This window comes from Electrophorus electricus, chromosome 11 (genome assembly GCF_041902795.1).
Source record: "Electrophorus electricus isolate QZ-2024a chromosome 11, ASM4190279v1, whole genome shotgun sequence".
Lineage (NCBI taxonomy): Eukaryota > Metazoa > Chordata > Actinopteri > Gymnotiformes > Gymnotidae > Electrophorus > Electrophorus electricus.
The window spans coordinates 23,918,034-23,929,757 of NC_137507.1; the positions used below are offsets into that span (position 1 = coordinate 23,918,034).

An 11,724-nucleotide genomic window follows, 5' to 3' on the forward strand; every position below is an offset into this window, starting at 1 on the left:
ACGAAGTGTTTGTGTGTGCGCATATGTATTTTTTGTGATTGTGTGTGTGTGTGTTTAATGAGAGTCTGCTTTCAGTGAACCCATCATGGAGTAAATTGGCATGTCATTAAGATGCAATCATTTATCTTTCTGCACATTATTTTACAGCGAACAGTCCTTGTAAGGTAAAGCGGTCGTACCACAAATGTGACGTTAGATGTTTCTCTGGAAGGTATAGCTGTGTGTGTGTGTGTGTGTGTGTGTGTGAGTGTGTGTGTGTGTGTGTGTGTGTTGAGAGGGGGGCAAAGAACCAGACACCAGGCGCCACTATTTGAGCGTGATGATCCCTATCCCTCGTTGAACACATCTTTCATTTTTGAGAACGTGTACGTAAGAACATGTATGTGTGCTTCTTGGAGTATGACAAACTATTTTCACAGGCTGAGAAATGCTAATATAAGGATTTTAAAAGCAAAACTACTGCTGCGATCCACTGAATATCAATATACTCTATAAACCTTTTTTTTCCAGCACAAATTTTTCATGATGTTTTTTTGTCAGGAAAATATATCCTTAAATATGTAATATAAATAAAAAAACAACCCTGCTAGAAAGAAAGAAATTGTTCCAGACCAAGAATTAAAACCATATCTTAAAATCAGAATGTTAAAACAATCTTGTGGGCAGATTAAAACCCATCTATCTAAACAAACTTGCCAAAATCCATTTATTTTAATTTAGTTATTTATATTGGGCAATCCAACTGAGACTGAAGCCCCACTCCCAGCGGGTATCTGTTAACATCGTGTCAGGCTAAACCACAAAACACACAAAAAGCCAAACACAAGTGTACAAGCCATAGACATAAAACACACTTACACTCTCATATAAGCAGTTTGCCCCCCATGCAAAGCTTTGAACTCATTTGAAGGAATAAAATACTAATGCGAATAAACAGTATGAGTTTCATTGGTAGGGCAGCCTTCAGATTCTTAAAAGCTTTTCAGATGTCAGAAAAATAAAGGAAAAATAAGTACATTAAATTACCACACTTTGAGAACTTCAGTCCCATATTAGGGAGGTTTCAAATAGTTTTATTATTCAATTTCACGCTTAACAACTGTTTTTCAAAAATGCAAATAAATATATAAAGTTTCTTTACCCTGTTTAGTTGTAATATATAAACACAGCACATGGAAAAATACGTACATCTCTATAAACAGAAGTTTAAATGTTTCAAAATATTGTCCTGTTGCCCTGGTAACAATTTTACAAATAATTTTTGCACCCTCTTAGTCCTCCCCCTGCCATAATTATTACTGCTGATATACTCCTGTCTTAGAGGCAAAGAAATGTGTTTCTGGAGACCACTTGGATGGCAAAGAATGACAACTGTTTGTGGTGTATGTATTTGTGTGTGCATTTTTTTGTTGTTGTTTGTTTGTGTGTGTGTGTGTGTGTGTGTGTGTGAGTGAGTTTTCATACTCCAAGAAGAATCCCAGAAAATAAAGTGTCTTGGAGAACAGTTAGTGCAGAGCCTGTTCCATTGTCTATAAGAACAGATACATACTCTCCAGCCTGTATGACAGACAGAACATACATGAATATTTCTGGTTTGTTTGGATTCTTTAGTTATATGCATTTCAGTTATGTTTAATTATTTAAGACACATGCTTTGTGTATGTCTAGTACTAGCTGTCTCTACTCTGCATGTTTGTCTCCACACATGCCTGTGATCACGTCTATCCTCTCTGTGATCGTTGAATATGTCTGCTGAGTTCACGTGGACATGTTTCTGTGCATTAGTCATTCTCACCTGTAGGTACAAAGTTCCTGTCAGAAGGATGCTGAACACTCCCCCTGTAGGGCTCACGCCTGTTACTGTCTCCAGGGAGCTGCAGTACAAGGGTGCGATTATATAATCTATTGCTCCCCATGTCCTTATGAGATTAAGATGGGCATGAGCAAGTTGATGAACAAAATAGTGTGGGATTGTACTTACACATTGGTCTGACAGAGAGACTCTATACAAATGGAAGCCTTTACACTGTCCTTTTGCCTGGCCTGGGACCTCTTCTGAGTCTCACTGGATTCTAAGAAACACACACACACACACACACAATGTAATGATGGATGCGTTGTGGTGGGTGGATGTTCAGTGTAAGTACCCCACCCCTGTTCCTCTGAGCTTTATCTGATGGAATGGCCCACACTCTCAACATCTACGTGCAACCACAGCGGAGGCAGTGTTCGTGCCTCAACTTGCTGCATGATGTAACAATTCAAACAAACATCATCCTGCATTTTTCTCATCCTGCAGCTTTCTACATTGTCTCTAGTTGCAAATGAGACAGACAGACTTAACTTATAAAGTGTCTCTGAAAGTAGGGCCGTGACTTTTGCTCACTGCACATGAGATCATTTCTGCACTGCTTACCCAGCACCAGGCTGGCAGTGAGCTGGTAGAACCCAGACACGGGTGCCGTGTAGCGGCCACTGCTAGCGTTGAAACCCTGGCCCCGCTGGTGGAACCGCTCCGTGTCCGACGGCTGTAGGGCGAAACAGAGAGGATTACTGATGACCCAAACACAAGCTGCCACCACCCCTCCCCATTCCCCTGCCCTTACTGGCTCATTGGGTGCTGCTTGGCCAGACCCAGACCAGCCACCCACGGCTAATCAGAGCTGGAGCCAAAGGTGTGTGGTACCAAAGAAAGGCTTGCTCGTGAAATGTGCTTGTGGTTGGTGTGCGCAGGGAGTGACGGCATCACTCACGCTGCTGTAGGGCTGGAGCTCCTGCAGGCTTCGGCGGTGCACCAGCAGGTCACGGCGCAGGTGGCAGTGGAAGGCCATGGCCACAAGGGGGGGCTGATCGCAGAGCAAGCAGTTGGACCCTACCATCTCTGCACACAACGAGGAGGCAGCGCAAAGAAGAGGGTCCGAGTGAAGTGAGGGCTCATAGTTTCTCGGCTGTTTTATTATTAAGAGAAAGCTTAACTGCTTTAACTGTGGTCTACCCTTCTCTTTTTGTTTCAACTGTTTACATTATACCTGTACCATTTTGGAAGCTGTCAGCTCCTCACAGCCCTCTCAGGCTCGAGAAGCCTTAAATATCAAACATAAACAGCTAGGCGTGAAATTGTTTGGGATTATCTTTGACTGACACTTGGCTGCATGTAAAGTCATTAAACAATCTTTCTCTGAAAGAGGGAGGTAAATATTTGGAGTGCGTGAGTGTGTGTGAGTAGACGGGGAGTGGAGGAGAGTGCATGGGGTGGGGGCCTTACATGCTGAAGTGAGAGAGTTCGCGGCGCCACTGTGCTCTGCTGTGTGAATAAGAGCTTTTATGTTTTATATTGCTGTCAGAACAGCCCGCAACCCGCCGCTATGGAGCACAAACAGACCTGTGTCTGCTTTTCTGGACCTCTGCCAGCACTCATTCCACACACACACACACGCACACACACGCGCACACATGCACAATGTGGAATCCATGGAATTCTTCACTCGCGCCAAGTCGCATCATCGTCCAAGAAAATTACACCTATTAAGGGATCAGCCCTGCACACAATCAGACAAGCAGCCTCCCGAACAAATAAGTGAGACAGCACAGTACATCACACGTATCATACTAGGAAAGTGACTCGGTGCAAAGAAATAAACACACTTGCCCACACGCACTCAATGCTACACAACGTATCAAAGCGTTAAAAACAAAAGGAGCAGATTCATTGTTCCATGTGTAAATTTTTTGTTCCATGTCTGATGCAAGACTGCAAGCTGATATAATTGATGGTGTAGTTGCCAGCTTGTGCTTAAAAAATTACTCACAGCACAAAGACCAAACAGAAATAAGCATGTAAATACAAACCCAGCTAAACAATTCTGCAAAAACACTATGATAGAACAGATCCAAAACAGATCATGAAAAAGACATGACAGCACTTCTGGAGTTGTTGAACTCTTTTCACAGCTTGTTATCACTGGTAATAGAAACATTAGCATCAGTAAACTCTTTATAATTACCTGGCATGCAACAGATTAGTTGTCAGACGAGACTGCCAAACACTTGTATTTGCAAACAAGGTGCTTGATGAGTAGGTAATTTTATGCCCTTAACATGATCTTACAATTTTGTCAGATGAAATCAGAAGTTTAGTAGTTCCAGAGAACATTAAGATAGGAAGCCATCGTTCTGTGGCCCAGTTTTCCATCATTCATGTTCATTTTTTGCCATTAAGTTACTGTTTTATCTTTGTTGTCATAAGGAACAGTTCTATCAATAACTGTAGTCTGTTCTCCTGTCACTGTGCTTTGCTGATTTGTTGGTGTACTTTCCGAGTTGCACTGGTGTTTAGTTACTCTGCTGTTTGTTTGTTTCCACGGTGTCTTTAGTTTGTTAATGGGTGTTTTGTTGTTATTGACATGTTAGTTACAACCAGGTCTGGCAGCACCGAAGCATATCTGTGGCACACTACAGTGCTATTACTGCAAGTCAACTACAGTACTGTGGTTACCTTATCTCAACTGTAATTCTGTCGAATGGCATGAATATAAACTCAAAAAAGCCAAAGCAGTAGCAGACACTGCAGCAGATGGTTTACTGTGTAACTGTTTGTTTGTTTGTTTGTTTCTTGTATGTTTACTATGAGGCTTTATTGTGTAACTTTACACACTGTATTGTAGAACAGCATATAAATGGCATGCAAAAAAGATTCTGTACTATATATAATGTTTATACATTGTGCTATGTCAAATATATATGATTTATATGGAAAATCTGTCAAATTACGCTTTTTGAATGATTTCCCAACACACTATATTCAAAATCAGAAATGTGACATTTTTGGCCATTGTAAATGCTGATAACATACAGGTTCTCTTGCTGGTTACCTCTTCTGTTCCCTTCAATGCCTAAAAAACACAAAGCTTTCTGTACCTTTTAGCTTTAACTGGAGGTCCTCCATTATCTCATCTTGGTTAGGCAGCAGGGGCCCGGGAGGACCAGGAGGACCCTGGGGCCCTGGAGGGCCTGGAGGACCAGGTAGGCCATGCTGCAGAAATGAACAGTTGTCAGTTCAGCATAAAATCCCACAACACCTTCCAGAATTTGGGAGACACGGTGCAGTGTACCACAATGAACATTGTTTTGAGAGAGTATGTGTACCCCTTAGACTTTGATCCCAACACACCAATTCTGGCAGGTTCTTGTAATTTCTGTACCATGGTGTCTTAAAAATAAACTGAAGGTTCACCCATTCTGAGTTATTGTCTGGCAAGGGGAACAAACTTACCTTTGAGGTCCTTTTATTTAGTTTGGGCTTCTTGTTTCCACTCTTGTTTGAATTGTCCCTGAAGACTATCCAGGTTCTGTGGGGGCTGACTATTGCCATGTCTGAGGACACAGTTTCCTGTAGAAGAGATTCATTTCAGCACAAAATTTTGCCAGTCAGTACCATTCCTGGTCATAAAAACCTCAACAGCATTCCGATCAGCTCATCTGTCAACATATAATTGCAGTGAGCCCATTCTGCAGTGAGCCCATTTAATAGTGACTCCTGTGGGAGTTAGTAATTAAGTATGAGGCAATTTTCTCCTTAACTCTAAAATAGGTATTGCTGTAACTCTCTCCCTTAATGTAATGTCACATGCTTGCAAGATGAACATTACTTTCCACTGTGGTATCACATGCTCCAGTTGATAACAGGTGTATAACATGTGTGTGTGCATGCAGGCCTGAACAGCACATGCAGGTCTTAACTTACAGGAGTTTCTGTGCTCTCTTCCTGGAGCTCCAGACTCTCCTGGCTGTCTTGTGCGGAGCAGGCGGTCAGCAATAGGCTCAGGAGCAGGGGCAGCAGTGGCCCTCTTGCCCCAAGCCAAGGCAACATACTGCAGGGTCAGAGGGCAGTCCTTCACTCGGCTCCTCAGTGAAAGGGTCCCATCCCACTCTGGGCTTGTGCAAAACGTGGTTCTTGAGGCTCTGAGAGTGTGTGCAGTGGTGTGTAGCTCAAATATCAGAGTAAAGGTAGTATTTTTGAAACGATGGATATGGTCCGCCAAAGGAATATCAGCACTGATGTATTTAGTTCAGTGTTTAAAGGTACCGAAGGCCTCAGTTTGAAGATGGACTCAGCTCCTTCATTCGTAGATGCTCCACATTAGGCACTGGGATTGTGCCTAAGAAAGAAATGAAAACAGGTCTGGTTGTTCAGTTCGGGAGCTCTGCATCAGCAGAAACATGGAGTTCCAGTCTGATGATGGATCTTCACTAATAAACTGAGGCACAACACCTAACCTCACTCCTTCTTTGATTCAAGCTCAGTCTTGCTCCTCGGTCATCCAAGACCCTCTATGCCTTCCTGCTACAGTCTAAACTCTCTTAGTTTGCGCTGTGAATCATGCGCCTCTGTGTGTATTCCATAAATACACTGTGTGTGGCACTGCCACTGCGTTTTTGTGATGATTAGCGCCTGTGCAGCTCCGGACCAGCGTGACTGGCTGCGATAAAGCCAGTGTCTGTTGGAGTCTTTGCTCTGTGGGTGGTAGACTCTCACCTTGCTGTCTCACTAACCTTATTGTCCTCTCCTCTCTCCCTGCGCCTCCACTTGGCCAGCTCTCTCTCTCTCTCTTTCTCTCTCTCTCTCTCTCGCTCTCTTTTTCTCTCTCTCTCCCTTTTAACTCTGTCAGCGTTTCCCGTAATTCCCAGAGCGGTGATGATTTATTCCTCTAGGCGAGCTCTTTCCAGGACTACAGCTTACTCCGTACTCATGCTCCTCCTCGACCTCAGTCTTAGCATGCAGATGGCTCCGTGTTGTGAAGGCTCCCTTTCGCGCCCTGCTGTTTTTACCCTCTTATGGCAGCCAGATGCCTCCTCCCCTTGACGGTCCGCCCCTCCCTCCACCGCCTATCGGCTCCTGAATCTAGAGCTGTCACTTTGTCTCTCCACAGCCCCACTCCCCCGTCTGGCCTGCGGCTTTTGCTGTGTCTGTTTCAGCCCCCCGCCTCCCCTCTCCTGCCTTGTCTTATGCTTGGCTCATTCCACCATTTCTACCAGCCTTGTCTGCTCCCTTGCTTGGCCTGCTGGGTCCTAGTGCCTACAGCGTGACTCAAAGTCCCAAAGTTGCAGCATACATAAACAAAAGCTCTAGTGCAAATTCGTGTCATACGTCATCAGAGACATCTCCTCCAGATGCGTTATATGGGCAAGAGAAAAGGGTGGAGACCAAGAACAGATGGTGTTTGTTTCAAGTGGTTAATTTTATGCCTGGTTAATAATGCAGACCTATCCATCTTAATTTCCAAGCCATGAAGGACACTTTGGGGAGGGGCAGACGTGTGCATGTCAGATAGGCTGAATCTGACTGTTGAGGATGATGACATTTAGGAGAAAGTTGCTCACTTTCCACACAACCTGCCACACCTCTTTTTTTTATCAGTCTGTACTGCTTCTCAGCCTGTTCTCTTATATCAGTCTGTTGACATAATTTAAGGAATGCTGTGGTCCTGAGACTGAGAAATGCGTCAGTTCAACACAAAACTACTGTAGTCTCTGAAAGCCTGATTATATAATTAGCTATAAAGTTCATGCAAGTGGACACCAGCACCATCTCATCATCAGTTTGAAACAGCATGGGGGTTTTCAATATGGTGAAGCTGCTAAAGAGAAATTGTAGATAATATATTGGAGCTTTCGTGTATGAAACAATTGATCGCTTTTTTGGCCAATGAATGCACAATTGCTGATGATACCTTACTTTTTTACTTAATAGGTTTTGTTCTTCCATCATGGTTAAAGTCCACTGAACAATCATTAATATCTACAGGTATACTTTTGAAATTAAAACCACACACTTTTATCCCTTTACCTGAGCATGTTTTTTTTTTCTTTTCCATGTAAGGCCTGTCCATTAGAATTCAAGAATCTGTCCTCAGACTATTCAAGTCACATAATGCATGTGTATGAAATAATGCAACATGTATAACAATAATTTGCATATTAGTAAAGTATATAACAATACTATGTATACTCCTCCCCATGATTAGTGTCACCATTGGTAAAGATAAGAAATTCACCATTTTTTCAGAGAGAAAAAAAATCTCATCAAGAAATAATTAATTTTAACAACACTTGTGCCACAATAATTGGCACCCCTGCATTTTATACTTTGTACAATCTCCCTTTGCCAATAAAACAACACCAAGTATTCTCCTATAACATCTTATAAGGTTAGAGAATACAGAGCAGAGATCATGCCTCTTTACAGAAACTCTCCAGATCATCTAGGGTCCAGTCTTCTTTTGTGCACTCGCCTCTTTAGCGCAACCCTCTTGTTTAGATCTGAGGACTCAGATAGCCATGGCAGAAGACTGATTTTGTGTTCAGTAAACCATTATGTGTTGACATGGACACATGTTTCAGATCCATGATCCTGTTGGAAAAGCGAAAGACAACCCATTTTAAGTGTCTAGGAAGATGCAGACAGATTTTTATTTAAAATGTCCCGGTATTTCTTGGAGTCCATGAGGCCATGTACCCTAACAAGTTTCCCAGGGCCTGTGGAGGGACAACAGCCCCACAACATCACAGACACTCCAAGACACTTAACAGTGAACATCCGGTTCTTTTCAGCATAGCTCTCCTTATTTTTATGCCAAACCCACCTTGAGTGTTTGTTGCCAAAAAGCAATTTTCATTTCATCTGACCAGAGAGCACGGTTCCAGATTAAGTTCCAGCAGCCTTGTTCAAACTCCAGGCACTTATTTTTGTGGTTTGTTTTCAGGAGTAGCTATTTTTTATAGCAATTCCCTTACTTATGAAGCTAAACACACTTCTCCCTTACTTGAACTGTGTGTTCTCTTTCCCATGTTGAAGAATGACTAAGAGAATTTGACCTCTGTTTCATCTCATGTATATACCCCAGTAAAATAGGAAGTCTGCTTGTTTCTAGACACTCTTAGCAACTTAAAAACAAAATATAAATGGAAAAAATACTGCAGTTACATTTTATTTTTAAGAATTTCTAGGGGTGCCAATAATTGTGGTACATGTGGTTTTGTTCAAAAAATAATTATTTCATGATGAGTGACTTTTTTCTCAGAATAAATTTATTTAAATTAAAGGCTGGATCACTTTTTCAATGTGAGATTATACTAATTCACCAAAAGGTGAATTTCTTGAAACCCCTTTTAATTCATTTTTACCAGTGGTGCCAGTAATTGTGGAGGTATATTCCTGATCTAAGTAAGACACATGCAATATCAAATTTACCAAAATTCTTTGGGTTTGCAGATATGAAGCATAGGTTCTGTTGCTGTATTAATACCAGAATAAAAGGTCTGAAGATGTTCTGTGTTGAATTGTCAGTAGAAGCAGACTTGACTAAGACACTTGCCATAGACTACCTCTCCCATACTATACATCCTATAAAGAAGGTTCACTTACGTAATATCCACAAAACAAAACATAATAGAGAGGGTGGAGTAATGTCCCAGAGCTCAAATCCTTTTTAAACCCATCTGACTACTACCAATAGCTTGCATAGAGATTGCATACGTGTACAGATGTCCTTCTTGGACTTAAAAAGCTAAATGGCCAAAGGGAAAATGTGTTTTCAGTATTATAAACACAGGTGGACACTTCTCCCTTACAGCACTTTGTGGCAGCAAAAAGTACAATTAGTACCATGCTTGAACAGCGGCTAGCGTTCGTTAAAGAGGGATCAGACTTTGTGGTGGTTCACTTAGCAAAACTGGCTCTGCTTAGCATTTTTATAATAAAACTCATCTTGCAATGAACTATATTTGAAGGCATTTAGTTAATAGAGGAAAAAATGTTTTTACACATGAAAAATGTTACGGCAAGGTTTGCCATACCCATAAAGTCTTCTCATTGTCCTGGCGCATTGCTTTCTTTTGCAAGCCAATTTGCATTAGGAGTGAGAAGAAAATACAAAATCTTCTCAATTTATTGGGTTACTTAAGAACCATGATTTGCCTCTGGATAGGTGTGAATCCTGGTATTTGTTATTGCAAGAACTACAGAACACCCCCTGTTCACAACGGTCCAATAAAATCACCAGTGTTAAACTGACTCATGCAGAGTAATTTGGTCATGGTCTGCCCACTGGGCTCATACAGCCCTGTAGATTTTTATTTTATTTTATTTTTTGTGTGTGTGTGTGTGTGTGTGTGTGTGTGGGTGGGTGGGTGGGTGCGTGCATGCGTGCATGCGTGTGTGTGTGTTTTCACACGTGTGTATGCATGCACTCAGAAACATGGAGAAGTGAGGATCTGGACCATGTGGTGGAGGAGGACCAGTGTGCGTAGATCCAAGCCTGCATCAGGAAACTGGCATCCATTACTGAAGTGCTGCCCCACATGAAGGTGGCTTTCTTTGGCATGTACCACAAAAAGTGCACCGATGACTGATCTGTTTAGGCTGACGGTTCCTCGACTTGTAAACATGCCAGCAAAATGGAATAGGCCATTAATATGTTTGCACTGGCAGTAATACCAGTGAGTTACCAAAAGCAATAGACACACAGCAGAAAAGGTTTTTTAAAGACAGATGGACAGACGGACATCTTTGAGTAAAGAAGTATCAGGTTAAAGAGAGAAATCTTGAATTCCATTAATCCATTCCTATGCTCTGATAAAACAGAGTACCCAGGACAGTGATGAGTACATTGATGCCTTTGCTCCTCAGGTGATCAAAAGTAAAAGGTGCCCAGACCAAGCCAGCTTTCATTTTGGATGCTGTCATCAATCTGATTTTTAAGTTATTGTTTTACTCATGCTGAAATATCAGATGATGCAAAGTGCTTCATTTATGATGAATTTCTGACTGAAATGGCCTAATTTGTCTATCCCTTGCACTCCCTTGTTTCTCACTGTAGAACTCTTCTCATACCACCCTTAATCTCTTGCCTCTTCGTCTGGCACAGTTAATCAGCTGGAGCATGATTTGCACGCGAACCGAAAACTGGACGCTGGCTGTCTGGTGCAAAACTTCTGGCCCAAGACCAAATGTACCCTGCTGAGGGTTGAGCTGGTGCTGATGGACAGGTACACGGAGTGGTACAGGCGTGGTCTGGACCCGCTAGAGAGACATTTATGTTCTCCACTGAGGCTTTGGCACACAATTAGCATACCTGACTTTCAGGACAAAACCCTTGGCAGACACACAGACTTCTCCAAGGCTTAATGTGTTGTACAAGGGATTAAATCAATGTGCTGATGTAACTAATGAACTGTCACTGTGTCTGCCCATAGTCCATAAGCACTAAGCTATATTTATATTGCAATGAGGGAATTCTCTCTGGTATTTTAACTCTATATTTTCTTGTGTCAAAAATATCCTTAGTTTTATGCACACTCAAAAACTCCTCTCACTATTAGTGTTTTAGCATTTTTGACTACTCCAACATCAACACATCAACTATAGTATGAAGAACAGAGACAATAAAAAAGCATTAGTTGATTCTTTAAACATTACAGATATTGTAAACACCTTGATTAATGCTGTAAATGTTGCAAATGGGATTAATATGCGACATCACTTGTCCTATCAGCCGAGGAGTCAATGTCACATTCGACCTGGACAGTTGGATCAAAAGGTTTTGCTTAGATGCTTGTGTGTTTTATTCTGGTGGCCAACTTGGAGTTCACACTCAAACACAGTGAGGGAATCCACTTACAGCATTCCCAGTGCACCACATTTAATCTTTTAAGATTTTGTAGCTC

The 11,724-nt window shown here is 42.0% G+C and overlaps 1 protein-coding gene across 2 annotated transcripts; it reads right to left on the reverse strand.

The window, feature by feature from the left end:
* Window positions 1-1,037: 1,037 nt before the first annotated feature.
* si:ch1073-184j22.1 (erythroferrone) lies at window positions 1,038-6,931 on the reverse strand. 2 transcript variants are annotated; one of them, XM_027030010.3, is made up of 8 exons: window positions 5,744-6,916; window positions 5,273-5,389; window positions 4,918-5,032; window positions 2,754-2,881; window positions 2,417-2,528; window positions 1,982-2,072; window positions 1,796-1,874; window positions 1,038-1,557 (listed from the first exon to the last, which is right to left on the reverse strand). In XM_027030010.3, exons 1-8 carry the CDS (start codon window positions 5,867-5,869, stop codon window positions 1,459-1,461), a joined length of 867 nt encoding a protein of 288 aa, XP_026885811.1. In that variant the 5' UTR covers window positions 5,870-6,916; the 3' UTR covers window positions 1,038-1,458. The 2 variants fall into 2 exon arrangements, with proteins under 2 accessions (XP_026885811.1, XP_081579748.1); XM_081723622.1 differs by lacking the exon at window positions 1,038-1,557 and having other exon boundaries at window positions 1,564-1,874; window positions 5,744-6,931.
* Between the last annotated feature and the right edge of the window lie 4,793 nt (window positions 6,932-11,724).

Coding starts and splice junctions, on each gene's coding strand:
- si:ch1073-184j22.1 (XM_081723622.1), bottom strand. CDS start 5,869: ATGTTGCCTTGGCTTGGGGCAAGAGGGCCACTGCTGCCCCTGCTCCTG. Junction 5,390..5,743: donor AAGAGAGCACAGAAACTCCT/GTAAGTTAAGAC, acceptor TCTCTTCTACAG/GAAACTGTGTCCTCAGACAT. Junction 2,073..2,416: donor CACTGCCAGCCTGGTGCTGG/GTAAGCAGTGCA, acceptor TGTGTTTCTTAG/AATCCAGTGAGACTCAGAAG.